At 35.6% G+C, this 26,812-nt stretch overlaps 1 protein-coding gene across 1 annotated transcript in view; it reads left to right on the top strand.

Moving 5' to 3' along the window:
• HCN1 (hyperpolarization activated cyclic nucleotide gated potassium channel 1) overlaps positions 1-26,812 on the top strand; it is a 387,066-nt gene that overhangs the window by 301,948 nt on the left and 58,306 nt on the right. The window contains exon 5 of the mRNA XM_039234146.1: positions 13,363-13,509. Coding sequence (XP_039090077.1) covers positions 13,363-13,509 — 147 coding nt within the window. The remainder of the gene's footprint in view (positions 1-13,362; positions 13,510-26,812) is intronic.

The following is a 26,812-nucleotide window of genomic DNA, read 5'->3' as shown; positions in this document are numbered from 1 at the left end:
GAACTTTTCAACTCTTCATTGAAAAGAATGAATATAACTTCCCAGTAGAGGTCCACCATAACTAAACTTGCATCTTTTCATTGAGGAATTACACACACACACACAACAACACAGTATGCACACACATACACAACATAGCATTCATGCATGCACACAAACACACATAGGACATAATGTGGCAACAACCAATGCACCGACTTTTAAAAATGTATATCCTTTTACTGACTCCAGACTAACCCACATGATTAGTCTAAAAGGTAAAATCATGTGTAGGCTATAAGGTTTAACCGTGGTGTGAAATATTAGTTCTAGATTTATGACTAACAAGCTTCATAGTTTAGGGAACACTTTGTCCTTCACCATCTAATTTCTGAAAATTAGATGACATCATTTGAGTTAAAAGTTAATGAACTAAGTTACGAATCTTTCAACTAATTCAATAAGGGGTATTATCTGACTTTGAAAAAAACCAGACTAGACATTTTGTGACAGTGAATGGGTGTTTGGTAATTCTTTCCAGTGTATCATTAGCATTAATTAAAAAGGTTAAGAAGTATACATGTTTTACATATATTTAACTTTATCAAAGAAACCTAGCATTTTTTTTCTAGTATTTCAAGTAAGTGAGTAGTTTAAATCCTATTCCCAATCAAGACTAAATAATATAGTTTACCCAATACAAGAATATATTGGATTATACATAACTAATAAATTCAATGAATATTGACCACCTACTATATGGAATTCACTGTATTAAAGAGAGACTAGAGATACAATGGCGAGAAGACACTTCAAGTTGATCCAATAGAGAATAGTCATGCCTTTAAGGAGCTTATGGTCTAACAGAGAATATAGATAATTTAATAAGCAATTATGATAGTGAAAGAGAGCCAGGGAATAGGTTTGGTATTATGGGAACATAAATGACCCATCTAATCTAATCTAAATTTTTACTACTGTGATTTTCTGATAAGCATCATCTAGGACATTATTAGAAATGTCAAATCTCAGTTCCAACCCCATACATACTGAATGTGAATCTTCATGTTAACATGATCCCCATCTATTTTAATGTACAGTAAAGTTTAAGCCAGGTATCAGGGAAAATACTCAGAGGAAGTAAAATTAAAAATTAATTTTCAAAGGCATATGGTTAGTTTGTGGGCGATAAAGGTAAACACATGTTAGAAACAGGGATGATTGTCCTTTAAGCCAGATGTACAGCTCAGGCTAATGGTTGGATAAAGAAGCTGTGAAGATTTCTAAGAGTATTTTATATGAACAATTTACTTTGTAATAAAGCATTTTCTTCTAATTGCTAAATACAATGATCTTTCATTAGGACTAGTATTAGTATTCTAATTACTTGCTTAGTTAAGTCTTAAACAGTATTACAGTGACTTCTGGAAAGCTTTTGAGAATCTGTCCATTTTAAAACCAAACTATAAGAAGAAGAAGAATGAATGAATGAATGAATGAATGAACTATGTAGTGCAATCTCCAAGTTTTTAAAAATGATTTCATTTTTAAATATATGAAAGTATAATCCATTGTGAAATATCTGAATGGAAAGTACTAAGTTCCATAAACCAGGGGGCAAATGTATGTTTGTATTGGAAAAGATCAGTCTGGATGGAGCAATAATACTTTTTAACTGATAATATTTTCTGTAAGGATTTTAAGATCATCTGTTAGGTTGTAATTTTGATAGTTTTGCAGACCAAGTAGATACTTATTCACTATCACAAAAGGTTGTAATTTTGATAGTTTTCCAGGCCAAGTAGATACTTATTCACTATCACAAAAAGCTTTCCCCATATCTTGACAGCTGAAGAACTTCCTCTTTTATAAAGAAACCCATGTTTTATTACCCAGCTTTCCAGAAAAGATAAAAAGTGAAGATAAAATGGAAGCATCTCACTCAAACTTCTGCAGAAAAGATAAACCAACAACCATCTGTTTTCTTTCATGTGTGATTTGCTCTTAATTTTTTCTTCATTACTATATTAGAAGTCAAATTTAAGTATATCAGAATGCTTTTATTATTATATGACTTATTCTGATATAATTATATTACTTAAGGGGATTTCAAAAAATGACCATGACTCCTTTTTTGCTGAAAGAAAACTTTTTCCCACTTCAATATAAAAACAGAAGAACAGTAGTTGTATACTTGAATAAAGCCATTATTTCAGTGAAATTTAAAAAAATAACTCTCTCCTCAGGATGTATGAATGGAATTTTGTTGTGTGTATAGGATAGTTCTTGAAAATGATTCAATTTTGCTGTAAATATTTTAGAAATAATGTTTGATAAGCTCATTTGCATATAACCTGGCTTTATATACATATATATAAGACAGAGCCTATAGCAGAAAGGCTATGTGTACATACACACACACACACACACACACACACACATATGCTATACATGTGTATATAAAAGATTTAGTTTATTTTTAAATTTGTAGGATCAGAAGAAAAACCATGGCTTCCATTACCATGTAAATAAATGACAACACTGGGCCACTTCGGTGGCTCAGTCAGTTAAGCACCAGACTCTTGATTTCGGCTTAGGTCATGATCTCATGGTATGTGGGTTTGAGCCCCACATCGGGCTCTGTGCTGACAGTGTGGAGCTTGCTGGGCATTCTCTGTATTTCCCTCTCTCTTTGCCTCTCTTTCTCTCAAAATAAATAAATACACATTAAAAAATAAAATAAATAAATGACAATACTAAAAATGTATCTTTGTAAAAATAAGATAGCTTAGTCATAAATGCAATGATAATTGGCTTAAATACTTTTTTAAAAAGTAAGTGATAATAGATTATCAGTCACTGAAGGGCAATTTTAGATATTTCATTGTTATTATTTTAAAATAGTGATTAAAATTTACAACATGTAACCATTTGAATATAAAATTTATAGCAATTTTCATTCTGTATGAAAAATGTCATTTCAGACACCATTTTAACAATTATTTTTTATTGACCATAAGTTGTATATTTTAATTTAACTGATTTTTAGCTACATGCTGTTTAATGATTTTCCCAATAACTATCTATAAATAGAATAATGCTTTAGTGGTATGACTAAATTATACAATGGTTAATACTAAAAGTGTAATTCAATTTGTTTGTTCATTGTCCTCTACTTATTGAATACCATCTATGAAGACATTTTATTCTTGTCTTTTTAAATAAAACTATTCCAAAGTAATGACAATAAAAATATGTTTTTAGAAAAAGGATTAGAGCTGTGTTACTTGAAAATCACAATAAATATATAGTTTTTTTTATTTTTTTAATGTTTTATTTATTTCTAGGAGAGAGAGAGAGAGAGAGAGACAGCGTGAGCAGGGGAGGGTCAGAGAGAGAGGGAGTCACAGACTGAAACAGGCTCCAGGCTCTGAGCTGGCAGTCAGCACAGAACCCGACGCGGGGCTCGAACCCACGAACCGCAAGATCATGACCTAAGCGAAAGTCAGACGCTTAACCGACTAAGCCACCCAGGCGCCCCATAAATACATAGTGTTTAAAGACGGTCACATGATAATTATAACATCTACCTTTCTCAGGAAATGAGGGGTACCAAAAAACTCTCATGTTTCAATAAGCTTTAGAAGACAACAAAAAGGTGTTGAGTTAGTACACATTGTTTTTTCTCTTTATTTGTTTTCCAATTAAAAATATTAGTTTTGAGGGACGCCTGGGCCCAAGTGCCTTCCTTAATTGCCATCACTCATTTACCTCATCAATTCCCCGAACTGCCCCCCGCAATGCTCAGTTTGCTGTCTATAGTTAAGAGTCTAATTTTTGGTCTTGCCTCTCTCTCTTTCCCCACGTGTTCATTTGTTTCATTTCTTAAATTCCACATATGAGTGAGATCATACGTTATTTGTCTTTCTCTGACTGACTTATTTCACTTACACTCGAGCTCCGTCCAAGTTGTGGTAAATGACAAGATTATATTCTCTTTATTGGCTGAGTAATATTTCATTGTATATTATATACGACATCTTCTCTATTCATTTATCAATCGGGACATTTGGGTTCTTTCTATAATTTGGCTATTGTTGATAATGTTGCTATAAAAACGGGGGTGCATGTATCCATTTGAATCAGTATTTTTGTATCCTTTGGGTAAATAACTAGTAGTGTGATTGCTGGATCATAGGGTAGTTCTATTTTTAACTTTGTGAGGAATCTCCATGCTGTTTTTCAGAATGCTTGCATTCCCATCAACAGTGCAGGAGGATTCTCCTTTCTCTGCATCCTCACCAACATCTGTTGTTTCCAGAGTCATTAATTTTAGCCATTCTGATAGGTGTGAGTTGGTATCTCATTATAGTTTTGATTTGTATTTTCCAGATGATAAGTGATGTTGAGCATCTTTTTATGTGTCTATTAGCCCTCTGTATGTCCTCTTTAGAAAAATGTCTGTTCATGTCTTATGCCCATTTCTTAACTGTATTACTGTTTTTTTGGGTGTTGAGTTCAATAAATGCTTTATGGATATAATCCTTTATAAGATATATCATTTGCAAGTATCTTCTTGCAGTCTGTCAGTTGCCTTTTGGTTTTGTTGATTGTTTCCTTTGCTGTGTGGAAGTTTTTTATGTTGATGAAGTCCCAATAGTTCATTCTTTCTTTTGTTTTCCTTGCCTCAGGAGATGTATCTAATAATAAGTTGCTCCATCCAAAAAAGTTACTGCTTGTGTTCTTCTATAAGATTTTTATGATTTCCTCTATAACATTTAGGTCTTTCATCCATTTTGAATTTATTTTGATGTATGTTGTAAGAATATGGTCCAGTTTCATTCTTCTGCATATCACTGTCCAGTTTTCCCAGCACCATTTGCTGAAGAGACTGCCTGTTTTCCATTGGATATACTCTCCTGCTTTGTTGAACATGAGCTGATCATATAGTTGTGGGTCCATTTCTAGGTTTTCTGTGCTGTTGCATTGATCTATATGTCTATTTTTCTGCCAGGATCATACTGTCTTGATCACTACAGCGTTGTAATATAATATAACTTGAAGTCTGGAATTTTGATGCCTCCAGCTCTGCTTTTCTTTTTCAAGAGTACTTCAGCTATTTGAGACCTTTTGTAGTTCCATACAAATTTTAGGGTTGTTTGTTCTAGCTCTGTGAAAAAAAGCTGTTGGTATTTTGATAGTGATTGCATTACATGTGTACAGTGCTATGGGTAGTATTGACATTTTAACAATATTTTTCCTTTCAATCCATAAACATGGAATGTTTTTCCATTTCTTTGTGTCTTCTTCCTTTCATAAGTATTCTAAAGTTTTCACAGTACAGATCTTTTACCTCTTTGGTTAGGTTTATTCTTAGGTATCTTATGGGTTTTGGTGCAATTATAAATGGGATCTTGATTTCTTTTCTGCTGCTTCATTATTGGTATCTAGAAATACAACCCATTTCTATACAATGATTTTGTATCCTACAACATTGCTAAATTCATGTATCAGTTTAGCAAAATTTTGGTGGAGTCTTTTGGGTTTTCTACCTAGAGTGTCATGTCATCCATGAATAGTAAAAGTTGACTACTTTCTTTTTTTTTTTTTTTCTTTTTGTTATCTGATTGCTGAGACTAGGACTTCCCATATTTTGGTAAATTGCAGTGGTGAGAGTGGACATCCGATCTTGTTCTTGAGAGGAAAAGCTCTCAGTCTTTCCCCATTGAGGTGTGAGTCTTTTGTATGTGGTCTTTATGATGTTGCAGTATGTTTCCTCTGTCCCTACATTATGGGTTTTTATCACGAATTGATGCTATACTTTTTCAAATGTTTTCTCTGCATCTATTGAGAGGATCATACTTCTTATCTTTTCTTTTATTAATGTGGTGTATCACATTGATTGATTTGCAAATATTGAACCACCCTTGAAGGCCAGGAATAAATTCCACTTGATCATGGTGAATGATTCTTTTAATGTACTGCTAGATTCAACTTGATAGTGTTTTGCTGAGAATTTTTGTATCCATTTTCATCAGGGATATTGGCCTGTAATATTCTTTTTTCAGTGGGGTAACTGGTTTTGGAATCAAGGTAATGCACACTTTATAGAATGAGTTTGGAAGTTGTCTTTCCATTTATATTTTTTGGTAGGAGTTAAGAAAAATGGATATTAACTCTTTTTAAATATTTGGTAGCATTCCTCTATAAAGCCATCTGGCCATGGATTTTCATTTGTTGGTAGATTTTTTTTTTAATATTTTTAATTATTTCTGAGAGAGACAATGTGAACAGGGGAGTTCAGAGAGAGAAGGAGACACAGAACCCGAAACAGGCTCCAGGCTCTGAGATAGCTGTCAGCAGAGAGCCCAACGTGGGGCTCGAACCCATGAACCGTGAGATCATGACCTGAGCCAAAGTCGGAGGCTTAACTGACTGAGACACCCAGGTGTCCCTGTTGGTAGATTTTTGATTACAGATTCAGTTTCTTTGCCGGTTATTATTCTTTTCAAGCTTTGTATTTTTCCTGTTTCAGTTTTGGTAGTTTATGTGTTTCTAGGAATTTATTCACTTCTTTCAGAATGGCATATAATTTTTCATAATATTCTCTTATAATTGCTTGTATTTCTGTCCTGTTGATTATGATCTCTCCTCTCTCATTCATGATCTTTTTTTTATTTTGGTCCTTTTTCTTTTTGATGGGTCTGGCTAAGAGGTTATCAATTTTATTAATTTTTTCAAAGAACCTGTCTCTGGTTTTATTGATCTGTTCTACTGTGGTTTATTTTGTTTGTTTGTTTATTAAGCCCATCTGGTCCAGTGTGTCATTCAAAGCCATCGTTTCCTTGCGATTTTCTGCTTAGATGACCTGTCCATTGATATCAGTGGGGTGTTAAAATCCCCTACTATTATTACCAATCGTCCTACTGTGTTTGCTAATAATTGTTTTTATATATTTGGGTGCTTTCAAGTTGGGGGCATAAATATTTGTAATTATTATATCTTCTTGTTGGATAGACCCTTTATTATGATATAGAGTCCTTCTTCATCTTTTGTTACAGTCTTTGGTTTAAAATCTAGTTTGTCTGATACAATGGTGCTACTCCAGCTTTTTTTGACATTCATTGCATGATAAATGGTTCTCCAACCCCTCACTTTCAACCTGCAGTTGTCTTTAGGTCTAAAATGAGTCTCCCATAGACAGCATATAGATGGATCTTCTTTTTTTATCCATTCTGACACCTAGGTCTTTTAATTGGAGCATTTAGTCCATTTGCATTCAGAATGATATTGATAGATATGAATTTAGTACCATTTTATTACTAGTTTTGTGACTGTTTCTGGAGATTTTCTGTGCCTTCCTAGCCTTTGTCACTTTTGGTCTTTTTTTCCCCAAATCAAAGAGTCCCCTTTAATACTTTTTGCAGGGCTATTTTGTAGTCACAACTCTTAGGGGAACTCCTTATCTCTCCTTCTATTCTGAATAATAGCCTTGCTGGACAGAGTATTCTTGGCTGCATATTTTTCCCACTCAGCACATTGAATATATCATGCTACTCCCTTCTTGCCTGCCAATTTTCTACTGCTAACCTTAATTTTCTTTCCTTGTGAGTTAGGGATTTCTTTCTTTTGTCTTCCTGTTCTTAGGATTTTTCTTTATCTCTATATTGCAAATTCAACTACAATTTGTCTTAATGCTGGCCTGCTGTTGTGGATTTTGATGGGACTTTTCTGCCTCCTAGATTTGGATGTCTGTTTTCTTCCCCATTAGGAAAGTTTTCAGCCATAATTTCCTCAAATAAGCTTTCTGCCCCCTTTTCCCTATCTTCTTCTGGTTCTCCTATTATATGACTCCTATTATGGATCACTGAGTTCCCTAAGTGTACATTCATGATCTAATCTTTTTCTTTACTTCTTCTTTTCACCATTATTTTCCATAATTATATCACCTGTGTCACATATTTATTCCTCTACTTCTTCCACACTTGTCATCATTACATTCAGTCATTTTTGAATCTTAGTTACCACATTTTTCTTTTTACCCTAACTGCTTTTTAGCTCTTTCGCCTCTACTTTTGAGGACTCCCTATTGTCCTCAATGCCTTTCTCAAGCCCACCTAGTTTCCTTAGGATTGCTGCTTTAATTTCTCAGTAAGCCAAATTGCATATATCTGTTTCAATTAGATCACCGTCTGTGACCATTTCTTGTTCTTTATGGGGGATGAATTCCTCCATCTTGGCATTTTGTCTAGGTCTCTGTCTTCTTCTCTGTGTTAGTAAAGCCTGTTATCTTTCCTGTTCCTGAGAGTAATGGCTCTACAAAGAGGTCATATACTGCGTATAGCCTGCCACTTCAGGAAGTGTCTTTGGTGTATGCTGTGTGCACTCTGCTGTTGTGGTTTGGCTTCTCTTTCCCTCAGGCAGTCCTCTGCAGAGCTTCTCCTTGCCTGCAGTGGGGAGTATTAGGACCCTGGGCAGAGTGTGGTGAGTTTTAACCAGGTGTGCTCAACTCTGCTTTTTAAAAGAGCCCTTATGCTATTTCCTCCAGAGCTGAAGCTTTGCAGAACTCTATGGTCAGTAGGGGTGCACACAAGGAGTTTGTGCTGGTGTTCTGGGGGCAGGGCCTGCTTCCCTGGTTCTCAGACACACTTCCCAGTGAAAAGCAGCATCTGCAGAGGGCAGGAAGGTGGGGCTTGGTGTAGGTGGTTTAGGCTGCCAGTGTTGGTGCTGTGCTGCTTATTGAAGTTAGTTTATAATGAGGGGGAGGGGAGAGAAATAGTACCTGCAAGCTCTTTTGTATCCAGAGAGGCAATGCCACTTCTCTCAAATGTGCTTCAAGAAAGGGAACAGCCCTCTCAGTATGTCCCAGGGGATGCTCAGATTGTGCTGCCTGCCCCTCGGTTATCTGCCCTTCACCTCCACAGAAGCACTGCAGCACCTCCCAGCTCCATACCAGCCATGCCATGGATCTCTAAAACTCCAGTCTTTGAGTCCTGTGGTTGTAAAAAGTCATGAAAATCAGCCCCTCTTGGTTTCCCAGTCAATGGCTTTGGGAAGTGTTTTCCTTGTGCTATTCCCTGTACGCTCCTCCATCTCTCTCTCAACAATAAAAAAAAAAAAAAGTTATAAAAGTGGTAATATGGGAGGAATGAGTGTAGCAATGGAATGTTGCCTTCATTGTAAACATTCTATTAGATCTCATTTTTAGTATCATATTCACACATTATTTTTATGTACTATTTTAATTGCACAGAAGATTTTGAAAATAAAAGTACACTAGAATTTTAAATGGAAATGATGTAGTTTCTTTAAATCTGATGATATGAGCTTTTGGCTTTATATATTCAAGAATTGTCTTTGCATCTTTGTTTTTCAAAAATCTCTCCAGCAGTGACTATTAAATGTATCAATTCATTTTTTGCATTTAGTATAGTAATATAATTAACAGAATTCATTCCATTTTATCTTTTATTTTGCTGTCTTATCCATAATTTATAACATTTTTTTCCATTATCCACCCACCACTAGGTGTCTTTTTCAATGACTAATTTATTATTTTTATTCTTCACATCACACAGATGTCATATTTTCATTCATTTTTGCAAGTCCTGTTAGGTATGAAGGAAACAGACAAAAAGAAATCGTTCCTGTTTTCAGTCGGTGTTGTGTTCTACCAAAGATCATTACCCAATTCCCAAATGCAATGGTTATGGTTCAGTATCTCTTTTCTTAGAAATACTCCTTGTGAGCACCCCCTCTCTCCCTTAAAACTTTATCCTTCTTTGCTGTGAATCAAAGTTTTTTTGGTTCTGTCACATTTTGCTGGCTAATCTCAGTTCCCTTAACTTGATCAATTTCCATGACTCAGCTGCCTTTAAAGCATAGGTTCCACTTTTAAAATATCCTTTTATTTGACACATCCTCCCTTAGTGATCTCTTAGTCATTGATTATGTGTATATTTTTTTCTTTTAAGTGCCTGACCCACATGTAAGTGTTAGGATGTGCCATGAGCATCTTACACTTAACTTGTCAAAACTGAATTTTCTTTCTATCCCCTACTCTCACTCTCATTTGCTTCCTTATGTCCTAAGATAACACAGTACTTAGCATATAGAAGTGGTTCTGATATTTTAGGGTACGGAAGGCTTGTTAAAATACAGACTGCTAGAATTTCTAATTCAGAGTTTCTGACTTAGTAGATCTGGGGTGAAAACTTTATGCATTCTAACAAGTTCTTCAGTGATACTGGTGTTTTATCAACTGTACCTTGAAAACCATTGGCACACAGCAATCAGTTAGTATTTGTTAGATCAATAATTACTACAAATCAATTAATGCTTGAAATATGTAATATGGGTCAAAAATCAAATTGAACTCAGTATGATTAAATGACAAGAAATACTCATTGAACTTTGGTCTGAAAGAAGAAAGACTATTTGGTATAAGATTCTTATTGTAGATTAGTCAAAGTCCAAAGTGATTAAATTATTTGTATGAAGCAAAATAATCCAAAAAAAACTCAATCAATCTTGACTCTTCATAAAAATAAAATCACTTTATGTATAGTATTTATATTTAGCTAATCAAAGATTTGTTTTCCAATTCCAGAGATAGACATCGAGCAGATTATTTGTTTCTCTATATGAGTAGGCCCTTACACATAGGCACAGATTTCTTAAAAATGAATTAAATGCTACTAGCTTTTAATGCTGCCTCACATACCCCCTGAGATGCATGCAAAGAACAGAGAAATCTAGAGCTTAGTATCCTGGTTAAGATTAAAGATCTCACCAGTCCAACCAGGGTTTGGACAAGCAGTTTGTTGAGAAAAGTAAGCAGAGATTACTTGACCACTACTGATCCTGAAAAAAGTTGAATCCTTTATTTGTCCACAACTGAAAGGTTTTCATCAATGCAGTAAGTGTCAAAACTGTGGCAGTCATGTTGCCTTAAGCTGTTTTATTATTTTCCCAAGTTTGAATATTTAACAGGATCCACCAGACTTTACTCATGTTAGGCTTTCACTTAAAGGCAAAGGATATGGTGCTTCAGAGAAAGAGAATTCAGACAAGCAAGAGAAGCCCAAGAACCTTTCCCCAGCATGAGTATTTCCTTTAAAAATACTCCATCTTTGGGCATGTGGAACAGGCTGAATTTCTGGCGTTATCTACCAAAATCTGTGCAAGGAGCCTTGGTTTGGGGTGGGGGGGGGGGGAGGTGTTCAACAACCAAGCTATCAATAGCTCTTTAAATAGTCAAGCCAGTATAATCAAACCAGATCAGTTAGGTGCAAAGCATTAGTGCAAAAGTTTCCAGTGGAGCCTTAGATCCTAAACAGTACATCAGATATTCCATTGCCTTCTTTTTGGTTAAGTGTAAAAATCAGATATGCAGATGTCTCTAGATATAATGATAGAGTTTTTTCAGTCCAGCTGCAAATCAACTTTATCCTACACAGCAGTCTTATAGAGGACACTGAAGCTTCTTTCTAGTGGACCAGTTGCATGAGTTGCAAGTGGACTGAATCCTAGGTCTGTCCACACAGGTTGGTAAGGTTAGGTAGGCATACAGATTTTGAGCTCTTCAGGAAAAATTAAGCAATCCTTCTCAAGTACATACTAGAAGCCATATACACACTATGACAGTGACAGCATTGGTGCCTAAATTTAAAATGACTAAGTCATAATCAAGTCGCTACAGAGAGAGAGAGATAGTCCTGCAGGCTTTAAATAGTTGGGGGACAGTCTGGTCACCAAATAAAGGAAGTCTCATGACGAAGTTGTATTTTCTTTAAAAATACTAATCTCAAAAGGGAATATCTAAAAAATAGGAATGTTATGTGAAAGGAAAGTATGTACAAAAACTTGAAGAAATGTAATAGGTTGCTGTTTGTGATGAGATATACGTGTTATCGTGTACCAATTACTACACTAATTGTGGACAAAGACTTGGGAGAGTTATATCTTATAGTAAGAGCTATGTCAACAGCAAGAGATGTGAGAAAATTTCCATGTGTTCTCTAAAATACATCAAGTGTGTTTTGTTTAAGGGAAGAGTCTTTATCCAGTATATTTATCCATTTTTATTGCATACTTTTTTATTAGTACTCATTTGATCATCTATGCAATGAAGCTAATTTGGGGGGCTTTAATTAATTTTTTCAAAGCATGGTCTCATTACTATCTGCATTTGCAACATCAAGGGGATGTTTCTTTTTTTTTAATTTAACGTTTATTTATTTTTGAAAGAGAGAGAGAGAGAGAAACAGAGTGCAAGTGTAAGAGGGGCAGAGAGAGAATCCAAAGCAGGCTCCAGGCTCTCAGCTATTAGCACAGAGACCTATGCAGGGCTCAAACTCATGAGCCGTGAAATCATGACCTGAGCTGAAGTCAGACACTTAACCAACTGAGGTGCCCCAAGGAATGTTTCTCAAACTTAAATGTGTATAAGTCATCTGAGGATCTTTTTGTAAGATGTAGACTCTATTTTGTAGGTCTGGGGTAAAGCCTGAAATTCTCTTCTAATAAGTTCCTGGGTAAGATCTATGCTCTTGTTTGAATAGCAGAGATTTATTTTCAAAGTGTATATGTGTGAGTGTGATTGTGTGTGTAAATCAACAAAAGCAAATACATTGAGGGAATCAGTCTCTGGAATTAGGCCTGAAAATCTGTGATCCCAAAAGGCAACCTCACCCCAAATATTATAACAATCAAGTTTAAGAACTTCTTGGCTAAATGAACTTAAATGTCTAAGTTCACTTTTGGCTGTAAAATTATGTGGACCTAGTCTCACCCTGATATTCTTTTAAGTCCTAAATTTAAGTGTGACATATTCTCTTACTCTATAGGGCATCTGTGTTGCTTGAGTATCAATGACTTAGAAACAGCTGCCAAGCTTTCTGTCACTAAATTCAAATTTTAATTAGGTCTGATCTTTTGCTTTAAGGTCTAAGATAGAACCTTTTGTCCTATCCAAACATAGGAGATTCTATCCAGATGAAGGGCCACACATCAACCTCCTACTTTTTTTAGAACTCAACTAAACAAAGATTCCAAGAAAATAACATCACTTCTTTTCTGGCCCCATCACTGGCTTTTCTGTCATGATGCCCTTAAATTCACTCTGAGCTCCTTTCATACCCCTCGACAACTCTCAACTCTTTATGGGAAATGTTTTCCTATTTACGGGAAATGTTTTCCTAATAAATTCCTTGCATAGCATGTCACACAGAGTAGGTACATTGTATCCTAATACATTAGTTCCCCTTAAAATATTTCATTTTTGTTACTGTTATTCAAATGATATTGAATTGAGCACAACAAAGTAACATGATTTTTCATACAGCACAACGTTTTCTAATTTCCATTTTCCATTCCTTACAGTATAAGCAAGTGGAACAATACATGTCCTTCCATAAGTTACCAGCTGATATGCGTCAGAAGATACACGATTACTACGAACACAGATACCAAGGCAAAATCTTTGATGAGGAAAACATTCTCAGTGAACTCAACGATCCTCTGAGAGAGGTAAGATTTCTAGTCCTCGATATCCATGGTACGTGGTCATGGTTTATTTTCTCTTTTCATGGCAAACCTTCAAGTTTGTGTTATGACACTACTCAGAAGAGGAATCAGAATCCAGTGTTAACACATCCTGCTTTGCCTTTCTTCTCCCATATGTTCTCTCATATACAGACTTAATTGTTCAAAAAAAAAAAAAAGTAATAGAACATCATTCTTCTAGTGATGATTGTCAGAACGGTCTTATTTTCTGTATGCCTGGTCGTAAGAATTCTTTCATGTATCCTCATTGTCTATGTCTTTTCAACCTTCCACTCTGTCATCTCAGGGTAGCTGATCTGTTTCTTTATCTTCTTTGTGATTTCTACTCTCCTTCCATGTTCATTTTACCTGTTTATTCCCTAGACTCCGATTTCAGACTAACCTGACCTTTTGCAAGTAATTAATATCTATTTCCTCATTAAAACCCTTCAGTGTCATGGCACATGGGTGGTTCAGTTCATTAAGCATCCGACTCTTGGTTTTGGCTCAGGTCTTGATCTCATGTTTGTGAGTTTGAGCCCCACTTTGGGCTCTGTGCTGACAGCATGGAGACAACATGGAGCCCACTTGGGATTCTCTCTCCCTGCCTCTCTTTCTGCCCATCCCCAGCTCATACTGTCTCAAAAGAAATAAATAAACTTAAAAAAAAAAAAAAACCTTGAATGTCAATAATCCCCTGTTTGTCCTGCATCTTCTTTCCATCCCTCCCTAGAAGTCTTCTCTCTGCCCACTGGAATGTTCTTGTCACTCCTAGACCAAAGGAATATTCACGTGATTGTTAATGTTTCTTATAGTACATTTCTTTCCCTTCTTTCTTTTGCTTCAAACCTTCTCAAAAGATGACTGCCCAATCATTACACTGTAGTTTGATCTGCACTTCTTTACCAAAGTTGTCTACTTGCAAGATATCAGAGACCTGTTACTCACCAAACCCTTTGTCTTTGAGCCCATGGTTACTTTTAAACTGTTACCCAAACACGCATCCTGAATCTCTTTTTTGGACTTCCTTAACACTGAACCATGAATAAGCCATTGGCTTCTCATTTTGTGTTTCTTAATTTGTTCTTTTTTTAGTTTATTTCTTCTTGCACCTTCCTTCTATAAATTGTGAGCTCCAAGTTCTTGCCAATATGCTGTTTTCTTAAAATCTACATGGTATATATAATAAGCTATGTAATATAGTCATTATCTTCCATGACTAAACCATTTTTCTTTTGAAGTCTTTCAGTAAATGTTTTAGTCATTCTCTCAAGTCAATTGCAATGTAAAAGTATAGTCTTCTCTTGAAACTTCCTCTGCTCTGCAAATCCAATCACCAAATGCCGTCAATGTTCTTTGGCAGTACATCCCATACCTGTGCCCTTGTTTTCTCCTCCCGTTCCTTGACCTTGACCTTAGTCCTCTCACATGGACAATTGGCACTGTCTCTTTAGTTTGCCTTCCAGACTTTGGGCTGTCTTCTCTAACTGACATTTAAAACATTGCTGCTAGATTATTTTTTTTATGAGTATGAGCTACTCATTTCTTTGCTCAGAAACTTTCACTCTTTACATACAAAATTAAATCAAATTTGGCCTCCTGAGGCTCATATTCCAGCCCTTCTGTGCTCTGGTCCCAGCTAGATTTCCAGCTTTACTTTCCCTGCTGCTCTACATGTTCCAGAGTGGCCTGCAGCCAAACTGGGCAACTTGCTGTCTTGCAAAAAATCAATTATAATTTCTCACCTTGCATCGTGTGGTTTTCAGAAATCTCTCTCATCTATTACCGAAATCTAGTTCAAATAATATTTCTTCATTCACACCTTTTGTGTTTTTTATTTTCCAGGCTATATTTGATCTTTCTTTACTTTGACCCCCTAATGCACTGAGTCTACAACTCTTGTGTGCTCCTTATCCATTCTGTCTATATTATCATTATTGTTTCACATTTGTTTTCTCCACATTGGCCTTGAAAGTTCCTTAAGAGCCAAGGCTTATCAATATTTTAAATTTCTCTTGAAATTTCTAGTGCCTGTAGCATATATTAAATGCTCAATAAATATTTTCATTGCAACTAATATCTTTACTGTTTATAACCATTCCTACATTTCTGCATCCCATAAAAGTTATTTGTATTTTTTTGAGCCTTAAACTATCAGTTAAGAGTTTTTCAGTAAAGGAATTAAATATCTGCTGTTGATTAGCTTATTTTCTTTACAAATACCTCAAATAAGACTATTACATATTGTTTGAACACAATTCAAACTCCATTCTTTGTTGTATTTCTTTAAAATAATGTATAGTTTTTAAAATATATATGTATATACATATATATATATATACACATATATATATGCTTCACTCTATTTCTTTGTTGGATTACAGAATTTGTTTTAAATTCAAATCCTATTCATTGAAAGACAGAAGCTCAGGACACTGGAATCAGGCTGGGTTCTCAAGGGCCCAGAGGACTTCAAAGGCAGGATGGGAGGGGCCGTAGCAGGGAAACAAAGGTAATCCAAGAGACACTATCAGAGATTAAGACTAAATCAAAAGACATGAAGATATGATCAAACTAAGGATATATTTTAAAGAAGCAGGAAAATGTTAGGATTCCAGTGTAAAATGTCATTGAGGGAATACAGAAAGCTGCCAGAAAAAGTGAGTATAAAAATGGAGCCTAAGAAGTTTCATGCTTAAATTGGAAGCATTCCTCTGTGCTGAAAATACTCAGTGTAGCGTAAAATCAGAATAACAAGAGCATCTTCTTAATCATGTGCATTTTATTAACTACCCTTTCTCTTGCCACACGTTAATTTGCTCTGATGTTCAGTGGAAAAAATTCACTTTTCATTTTTCCCCCGTACCAAACATCCCCAGCCGTATGAAGACATATGTCCAATTTCCTTAATTTTCTTTATATTTTCAAACACCATGGTTCAGAGTCTTGGTGTCTTTTAATTCATCTTCTGAAGTTCACTCACAGCTTTTCTCCCTGCCTTTGATCACAGTGAGTTCAAATGCATACCATCACATAGCCACCATAGCGACTGGTATAGAACACAAGTGTAATGACTCTGCTCTCTTCTTAGAACCTGATCATGATTGTCCATCCCCTGCAGGAAAAGTTCAAGTTCCTTGACATGGCATATTAGATGCTCCATGCCCTGCTTTCATCTTTGCTTTTTTTTCCCTTAATACTTCATCAACAGGAAATTATTCATAATTTTTCTGGGGAAAAGAAAAGTACTGTTAATTCCCTCACTGCCTTTCCTCATGCTACTCTATCTTCACTCCTTTTTACTCACCTTACCTTCCACTTCCCATTAAACACTCTTACCACACATGGACTTCTTCATAAATTTTCCCTGACCACTCTGTCATAACATTATATTTATCATTTGTCAGTTTATTGTTTAAGACTATAATTTTCTTGAGGATAGAGACTATGCCTTAATGCTTATATCTTAGTGACCAGTATATAGTAGGAATTCATTAAATACTTACTGACTGAATGGCCGCAAACAGAATCATGAATGAAAAACAGAGTAAGAATTGCAACTACTTAATAAAAATAGAGATTTTATAAGTGGAATCATGACATGCTCAGACACTTAGCGCCTTATGTACGTGAAAACAATTTCTCCATTTGTTCCCATGCTTTTCAGCTTTTGCTCTTCTGGCATCAGAACCATGAAAAAGCCTAAATTTAATGTTATACTGAGGTAAGACTCTATTAGAGAGGAAATAGATGAATCAAATAAGAAAGTAAGGAAACACATAGCAGAGAGATAACAAGAGTCATTATTTAAATAAAACATGAGTCTAAAATGTGTTTTAGCCAGATGTGTTTTCTGAATAAAAGTTCAATAAGAACAATGAGAAATACATGTTGCTCCCTATTAAATTGGAGTGTTATGTACCTGCTGTACTAAAGTCATAGTGGTAGACCAGAAGAAACCTTTTTAAAGTAATAAATTACATTATTTCATCAAAAGCTGCATTCCACTTAGAAGATGAGGCATCAACTTGGCAAAGGTATATTTTAGTCACTGTTGTGTTCCTAGTATCTAGAAAGTACCCAGTACATAGAAGGCATTGAATGACTGATCCCATAAATGTCAAATGAATGAAAGAATACTTGGAAGGAAAAAGCTGGATTATTTGATACGTATTTTGTGACAAAAGGTAAAAATATAAGATATGCGTGGTATATACCTTGCACCATATATAATTGCTAATCATATGCTCAATTTTGAGTCAACCACCATTTTATATTGCAACAAGACTTTTTAACTTAAAATACTTTATTGTACAAAAGGCACATTTTTATGAAACTATGTAGCCTAATATGAGATGCTAATGTACACTGAAGAGCAGTGATTTCTACTAACACAAGTCAGGGTATTCAGGAATGCATAGAACTGAAAGATAGGTCAAACCTTCAGACTCTTAAAAACATGCAAAAGACCTATTGCTTAAAAACATAAAATGCAGTGTTAAGGAATGTGAAAATTATCCTATGTTCATAATCAATTAAGCCATTATTATGTTTTATCCACTTTATAGCCCAGCTTATTTTTAATGTGTTTGAATACTTTTAAATATAAAGACCCCCAAAGATGTAAAATGGCGGAAGGAATTTCATTTGCATGACCTATGAAAGCTCTTAACAAAATCTCATACCATGCGTATGTAAATTAATTCAGTTAGCAGTTACTACAAAAACACTACTTCATCAAGTACACTTTTCTGTTTCCATGTCTGTGGTATGAATTAGGTGATTCATCTTTTCTTATGTTGAGGACAAATTGTTGCAACACCTTTAACAAATAACCTGGTTCATTTTTACTGTTCCTGTCTCAGTCAAAATGGTGCCTCCTCAAAGAGGCCCACCTTTAGAAGTTTATCTAAATTAGTTCTCTTGAAGTCCTTCTCTGAACAGAAGCCTTTTTGCTGTATACATACCACTATATTGACTTGGATACAAGAAGGCAAGGACTTTGGAGTTCTTGATTTCCACCATAACTTCAGTCCCTAGACAGTATATATTTAATAATTACTTGTTGGATAAATAAACAAATGCAAAGAAAGCATGAATCTCATACTCAGCAAATCATCTCAAAGAATCATTGATTGTTAGAGCTCAAAGAGAGCATTTTGTCAACAAAACAGTAATGTTCATTTGGATAAAAAGTGATGTCCAGAACTATGAAGTGCTCTGGCCATAGAATTCTCTTAGTAACACTTTCCATTATAGTATGGAAAATATAGTTTCTCATGTATAACAAAACGATGCTGGCATCTTTAGATTCCTCCATGGTTTTTTTTTAATTTTTTTAAGTTTATTTATTTATTTTTAGAGAGAGAGAGATAATGAACATGTATGAGTGGGTTAAGGACAGAGAAAGAGAGGGAGAATCACATGCAGGCTCCACACTGTCCGTACAGAGACCAACATGGTCAGGAACGCTAAGATCTTGACCTGATCCGACCAAGAGTCAGATGCTTAACCAACTAAGCCACCCAAGTGACCCTGTGGTTTTGATTTTTGCGTATATACTATGAGCCAGAAGTTCCTATTTTGCTTGTGATTGTTTTTATTTTTAACCTTCTTCGAAGTATTTGCATTAGTGATTTAGTGCAGTCAGGATGGGATAAGGGGACATTTCAGTAGAGTATCACTGTAGAAGGCATATAGATATTCTGTACAATTTCTATAACCTAGTAATATCCATAGAACAGGCAAAAAATATTTTTTTAAGATTCTATTCCAAGTCTTACTAGAGCATTGTTAGTGGCTCATGAAACAAATGTTGCTGGTCTCCCTGTCCAAACCAAAAAAATTAGAAATGCACCTGGCACATAGTAAGTGCACAGTAAAATTTAATTTAGAGTATTCCTCTGATTCAGTGAAGCATAAGATAAAGACCGAGCTCTCATGGTTCTTGCAGCTTAGTGAGAAACAGAAATTTAAATAATCAATTATAACTGTGTATAAGTGCCATGAGAGAGTTATTCAGAGGACGTTAGGCCACACATAAGAGGGACAAGTCCAGTCTTATCATATGTCTCATTTCTTTTGGAATGTAATCAAACGATCTGCTATTAAAGTTCTTCCTTCGTTTTAACAGCCAGCTTTCTGGAGACAAATGTCTTAGCATCAAAATTTGGCATTGAAATGTTAGGATCATGAGACTGATGAATGCTTTAGGAAAAGCAGGCAGTGTATTTAATACTAAAAAACTAATTAGAAAATTTCAGTGAACTATACCCCTCTGCTTATGAGAGCCTGTTGGAATGTGTACAAAGTAAGAAGGTCTATTTTTAACATGATCAGATTTATACTTATTCGATTAGAGCAAAATGGCAAACTTAACTGTCGAGAAAGAGGTTAATGCCCTTCTGAGCCTGTCTCCAAAGTTCAGAACTGGTCTATTTTTAAACAATGGAGTGTGAAGAGCCATGGGCTGAAAATAGGTACAGATCATGTGTCCCAGTAGAATATAGGACGTCAGTATATTTCATTTTCACTGAACATGGATTGGGCTGAGACTATAATACTGTCCTTCTGACCTTTAATTTGTTGAATAGACTGTTAGGGAAAAAAGCGTAATTTGCATGTGTATTTCCTTAGAGCAATTCAGAATCATTTTTTTTACTTGTTGATTTTTAAGATTCCTTCTATAATGTGTTCACTTAAGATTAACTATAACAGGCTAGACTCTGAATTGTAAAATTATAAAAGGATCTTATAAATTATCAGATATTCATGTAACCGGCACAATAACAAAAGGCTGGGAAAACTCTTCAAGTGGTCTGCTCAGGGTCACATTGCCAGATAAAGAAATTGAATCTTTTTCTCTCTTTTGGTATAGAGATTTTGCTTTGCATCCTTAGTTTCTAGATGACAACGAGACAAAAGAAAATTGTCAGTTTCTTAATGTGTGCGAAATATTGATCCAGGCATGATGGGAAGGTAAATTGTAAAATATGGTTTAGTCTTAAAGTGCTAACCATTATGTTTGTAGAGACAAGATATAAATACATGAGAAAACATAAACTAAGAAAAGGAAGTTAATGTACATTACTAAAACTACAAGAAATGTAAAAGGTTCACACACGGTTAATTGCCAGAGAAAAGCTGACACTACCTACTAAGATTCTAAATGGATTGAAGACTTACACGTACGATCTGAAACCATAGAACTCTGAGAAGGAAACACATGGAAAACGCTTCTCGATGTCAATCTTGGCAGTGCCCTTTTTGGATATGACACCTAAAGCATAAGTGACGAAAGCAAACGTAAATAAACAGGACTGCATGAAACTAAAAAGCTTCTGCGCAGCAAAAGCTACGATCAACAAAATGAAAAGACAGCCTATGGAATGGAAGAAAATAGTTTCAAACCACACATCTGATAAGAGGTTGCTATCCAAAATGTATAAGAGACTCATACAACTCAATAGCAAGAATATAAGTAGTCCAATTTAAAAAATGGCCAAGGATGTCAATATATATATATTTTTTTCCCATGGTACATGAGTGCCCCAGTCGGATAAGTGTCTGACTCTTCGTTTCAGCTCAGGTCATGATCTCAGGGTTGGTGGGATAATCGACCCCACATCCTGCTCTACACGGCAGCACAGAGCCTGCTTGGGATTCTATTTTCCTCTCTCTCTGTCCCTTCCTTGCTCACATGTGCGCACACACACTCTCTCACAAAGTAAGTGGATAAACTTTTTAAAAGTGTTCTTAAAAGATATTTTTTTTCCAAGAAGATATTCAAATGCCCAACAGGTACATGAAAAGGTGTTCAACATCATTAATCATCAGGGAAATGCAAATCAAAGCCACAATGAGATACCATTTCACATCTGTTAGAAAGGTTGTTATTCAAAAGGCAAGAAGCAGTGCTGGTGAGGATGTGGAAAGGAAATCAGGGAAATGGGAAGAGAAGTAGGGAAGATGATATGTAGTATTAGGCTGAGGGAGAGCCAGACTACTGGGCCTTTTCCTTAATTTTTCCTAACACTATTCATTACCTCCCTTCCCCTCCCAAGATTTTTCTAGTGGCATTGCTAATTTCTAGGTCTTCAAACATAAGTCCCATGCAATATTATATAATTCCACTTATATGAGCTCCCTGGAATAGGGAAATTCATAGCAACAGGAGGTAAGATAGAAGTCACCAGGGACAGAGGGGAGGGAGAAGGGAGAGTTTCCATAATTCTTGCCGAGAGTGACAGAAGAGTTAGATGTGGTAATGACTACACAACATCGTGAATGTATCTGTGAACTACATGCTTAGGCATGGTTAAAACTATCAGATAGGTAAATACACATTTTATGAAAAACTTAAAAACTAATGTTATAAAGTAGCACCCAATCTCATATCTCTAGCTTTGATCGTTAGAGCCATTTCCACCTCCCCGCTGCTCTTATCACCTGAATATCCCAGATGCTTCACACGCAATACAAAAATCAAGTAAAATCCTTTCTCAGTAGAAGTAAATATCGTTTTGGATTTTTATCCCCAGACCAAAGACCTCAGAAGTTGTGGAGGCGTGTGGGTTGTGTTTTACATCATGTCAGAGTGACCCTGACTGGGTCATGTATATATCTTGCCCCTTCCACTGCCTCACTTTCAAAGCCAAGGTTCTCCCATGTCTTCACAGATATTGAGAAGGGAACAGTTTCCTTCTTCCTGCCACACCAGGAAGTGTGCTCTAACTTGCTCTATGAGTTTGCTTGGGCTTTCATAACAAAATACAACAGATGGTGTAGCCTAAACAACAGAAATGTGGCTTTCCCCCCCCCCCCCTCTCTTCTAAAGGCCAGAAGTTTAAAATCAAAGTGTCAGCAGATTTGGAGTCTTCTGAGACTTTTCTTCGTGACTTACAGATGGCCACCTTGTCCCTCTGTCCTCTCAGGGTCTTTTCTCTGTGCTGGCATGTCACCAGTGTCTGTGTGTCCAAATCCTCTTCTCAAAAGGACACCGGGAAGATTGGAAAAGGGTCCACCCTAATGAATTCATTTTAACCTAATGTCCTCTACAAAGACCCTCTTTCCAAATACAGTCACATTCTGAGGTTTCAGGATTCAAGGCTTCAAAATATGAATTTTGAGAGGATACAATTAAGCCGATAACACTTGGCAATACATGCAATGCTCCATGCAAGTCCAACTAAAGTGACATATAAATGAATGCTTAATGCATCTTAGGTTGCCTGCCTGGTTTTAGGGCCTGGCCTGATTTCCTCACATCTTTTGTACATGGACATATACTATTATACACAGATTATTTCTATTACTGGCTGTTCATGATAAAAATGAATTTATGGGGGTTTTATTTTAAATTCTCAAATATAGGTTCTTATCAAATTCTCCGAACACCTTTTCTCAAGATTAAGTCTTCTACTTCACTTTATTATCTGCTGGTTCTGTTTTAATAGTATTTTTTAGTTCAGCATACTTCTGGACATCTGTCTGCTTTATTTGCTGTACTTGACAGTTCACATCAGTCTATGTTTACCATGTCAGAGAGGCTTAACACTTATTCTGCAAACCAGTCTTACAACTTGCTTTCAGCTTGCAGGCCACTGGAGCTGTATTCTTTGGGAGTTTATACAAATCCTTCCAGAGCTTCCATCTGGGATACCATACTGTAGGGCTGAGATACAAAGTCTCCCGTGAACATGATTGTTGTCAATATACAACTCCTTGATCTAGGTTTGTTTCATCTGCTTCCACCTCTTACCTTTGCTTTATAATCAAATTTAAGTGAATGTTAGAATTTTCTGTCATTTGCTGTCATTCTGCCTGGTATCTAATGGAGCAATATGTTCCTAAGTTCTGGGAAGGCAAATCAGTGGGACTATGTTAAGACTAAATTAATTTCAAACTTCATTTGCATTCATATTATAAGGCTTAAATATGATTTAATACCTCAAAACCAAATTAGATGCCTATGAGAACGGTAACAACGGAAACCATTAAAATATTTGAATTTGTACATCTCAGAATTCATCTTGTTCTTATCCATCCTTTACAAGCAGGCAGATTTCACTTAAGCCACTTAATCATAATTGGCCATTTGTATATGCAGAGATTTTAGGCTAATTACCTTTAACATAATTTAAAGAGACTATTAATCTAGCAACTAATGATATAGCTGGGTTTCAAAACAAGTAATGGTGAAAAATGTCAGTATTTAAGAGGCCATTGCAGACTATTTCTCTGTATCTCTATCGGGTTTTGCCTAACATAACTATGATTAACACAAGATATTAACCATTAATCATGGAATATTGTTTTGGCATTAAAAAGGACTGCAATGAGGACCATGTCTCAAAATGGGAAATATCTTATATTATAAAAATGGGAAAAGGGAAACAAATGTTGAATGTATATTATGATTACACATATATTTAGATGAATAAAAATTTCTCTTAAGGGAATACATAAGCACATTAAATCACTCTTATTAGGTGATGAGTATACAAAAATTTTTATATAATTTAAGAGACATGTATTTTCATTTTTTGCAAACTTTTTTATAAGTAACTGTTTGGTAATACAAAAATACTTAATTACTTTCTTCTTTAATAAAATGGAAAACTACAATAAACTAAAACTGAGGCATCCTATATTAATTCATTGATCCTCCTTTTTTCAATGTCTAAACCCTTTAATTTCCCCAAAATAAATATTAAGGACAAATTTCCTTAGCTTTGTAGTATATTACAAAGCTTTTGAGATTCAGATAAGTTAGGAGTTGCAGTAAAAGCTTTCTTGAAAAAAAAAACAACACAGATTATTACAACCAGAGAAATAGATTATCTTAAATTTTCCCTAATAGAACATAGAAATCAAGGGAAGTACTTTCAGTTTAAGAAATTGAAGCAGTATCTAACTTCTGGTCAATGTTTGGATAAATGTTTAGAAAAATTTTTGTCACAGAAACAGACACATACATCAATGGAATAGAATATAGAACTCAGAATTGGACCCACAAATGTATGGCCAACTAATCTTTGACAAAGCAGAAAAGAATATCCAATGAAAAAAAGACAGCCTCTTTAACAGATGGTGCTGGGAAAACTGGACAACAACATGCAGAAGAATGAAACTAGATCATTTTCTCATACCATACACAAAAGTAAATTCAAAATGGACCAGAATGTGAGACAAGAAACCATCAAAATCCCAGAGGAGAAAGCAGGAAACAACCTCCTTGACCTCAACCGCAGCAATTTCTTACATGACACATCCCCAAAGGCAAGGGAATCAAGAGCAAAAATGAACTACTGGGACCTCATCAAAATAAAAAACTTCTGCATGTCAAAGGAAATAATCAATAAAATAATAGGCAACTGACGGAATGGGAAAAGATAGTTGCAAATGACATATCAGATATAAGGCTAGTATCCAAAATCTATAAGGAACTCACCAAACTCCACACCCGAAAAACAAATAATCCAGTGAAGAAAAGGGCAGAAGACATGAACAGACACTTCTCCAAAGAGGACATCCAGATGGCCAAAAGACACATGAAATGATGCTCAGCATCCCTCATCATCAGGGAAATACAAATCAAAACCACACTTAGATACTACCTCATGCTGGTCAGAGTGGCTAAAATGAGCAAATCAGGAGACTATAGATGCTGGTGGGGATGTGGAGAAACGGGCACCCTCCTACACAGTTGGTGGGAATGTAAGCTGGTGCAGCCCCTCTGGAAAACAGTATGGAGGTTCCTCAAAAAATTAACAGTAGAACTCCCCTATGACCCAGCAGTAGCACTGCCAGAAATTTACCCAAGGAATACAGGAGTGCTGATGCATAGGGGCACATGTACTCCCAGTGTTCATAGCAGTAATCTCAACAATAGCCAAAACATGGAAAGAACCTAAGTGTCCATCAACGGATGAATGGATCAAGAAGATGTGGTATATTTATACAATGGAATACTACATGGCAATGAGAAAGAATGAAATCTGACCATTTGTGGCAACATGGATGGAACTTGAGGGTGTTATGCTGAGCGAAATAAGTCAGGCAGAGGACAGATACCATATGTTTGGTTATATAGGTGGATTAGGAGGAACTTAACGGAGGACCATGGGGGAGAATAAGGGGGAAAATAGTGGGGGAGAGGGAGGGAGGCAACCATGAGATATTCTTGAAGGCTGAGAACAAACTGAGGGCAGATAGAGTGGGGGGGAAGGGGAGGGGGGGTGATGGGCATGCGGGAGGGCACTTGTGGGGATGAGCAATGGGTGTTATATGGAAACCAACCTGACAATCAACTAAGAAAAAAAAAGAAGATTTTTAAGCATTAAAATCTGCCTGTATGGGCCAATTTTCTTACACATGCAATCAAGCACCTTGAAATTTAGAAGGCAAACCACCAGATCAATATAAGCCAGTTGAGAATGCTGAGGGAAATTGTTTTTCAGTTTCCCAATATGTTTACTTTAAAAAAAATTAATGGAATGTGTATGTACAATTCACCTTCCAAATTTATTATATCAATAGAGCAGCTTTATTAGAAGAATCCTATATTTTATGCTTGACAATAGCCAGAAAGGAATTTCACTGACTCTACCCTAAGAATTTCTTGTCATTTTCTTCTTCTGAACCTCTGCACTCATTTTAACTTTGGTTTTTAATAAACAGTCCCCAAATCAAGTTTTTCTTTTACCTGAATCAGTATCCTCTTACCAAATTACCTAGAACCTTTCATTTCTTGAAAAGTTTCTAAACTGTATAGTCTATACAATTCATTTGATCTTCACCAACATTGTTTGTCAGCATAACTATAAATTGCAGTGGTTAAAACATAACATTGAGCAAACTTTATTAAGTATTTTACTTGTGATAATTTAATTATCATAATCTGTGATACAGTTGCTATAATCTCCATTTTACAGATGAAAAGATTAAGATTTGAAGAATCTGAGTCACTTTCTATGGACACAGAGCCAACTGGTTTTGAAATCAGAGATTGAGTGTGTACATGCACACAACCACACACAGACTAAGCCATATTTATGTTACTACTTGTAATTATTTTATACTGAATATATACATGTACATCTTCCTCCATCAACTAGGTGTAAACTTCTTCCTCCCTCAACAAGATGTAAACTTTCAGATACTTATTTTAGGAACCATAGTTTCCAAACCTGACTGTTTATAACTTGGAGTGTGTTATTAAAAGTAAAGATTTTGAATCAAATCCCCTAGAGATATAGTTTCAGATTCTTTAAATTTGGATTTAAGC

The sequence above is a fragment of the Hyaena hyaena genome, unplaced genomic scaffold (genome assembly GCF_003009895.1).
Source record: "Hyaena hyaena isolate Hyena2069 unplaced genomic scaffold, ASM300989v1 scaffold_83, whole genome shotgun sequence".
Lineage (NCBI taxonomy): Eukaryota > Metazoa > Chordata > Mammalia > Carnivora > Hyaenidae > Hyaena > Hyaena hyaena.
The sequence above is the reverse complement of the archived record's forward strand: the minus strand, read 5'-3'. Positions and strand labels throughout refer to the sequence as shown.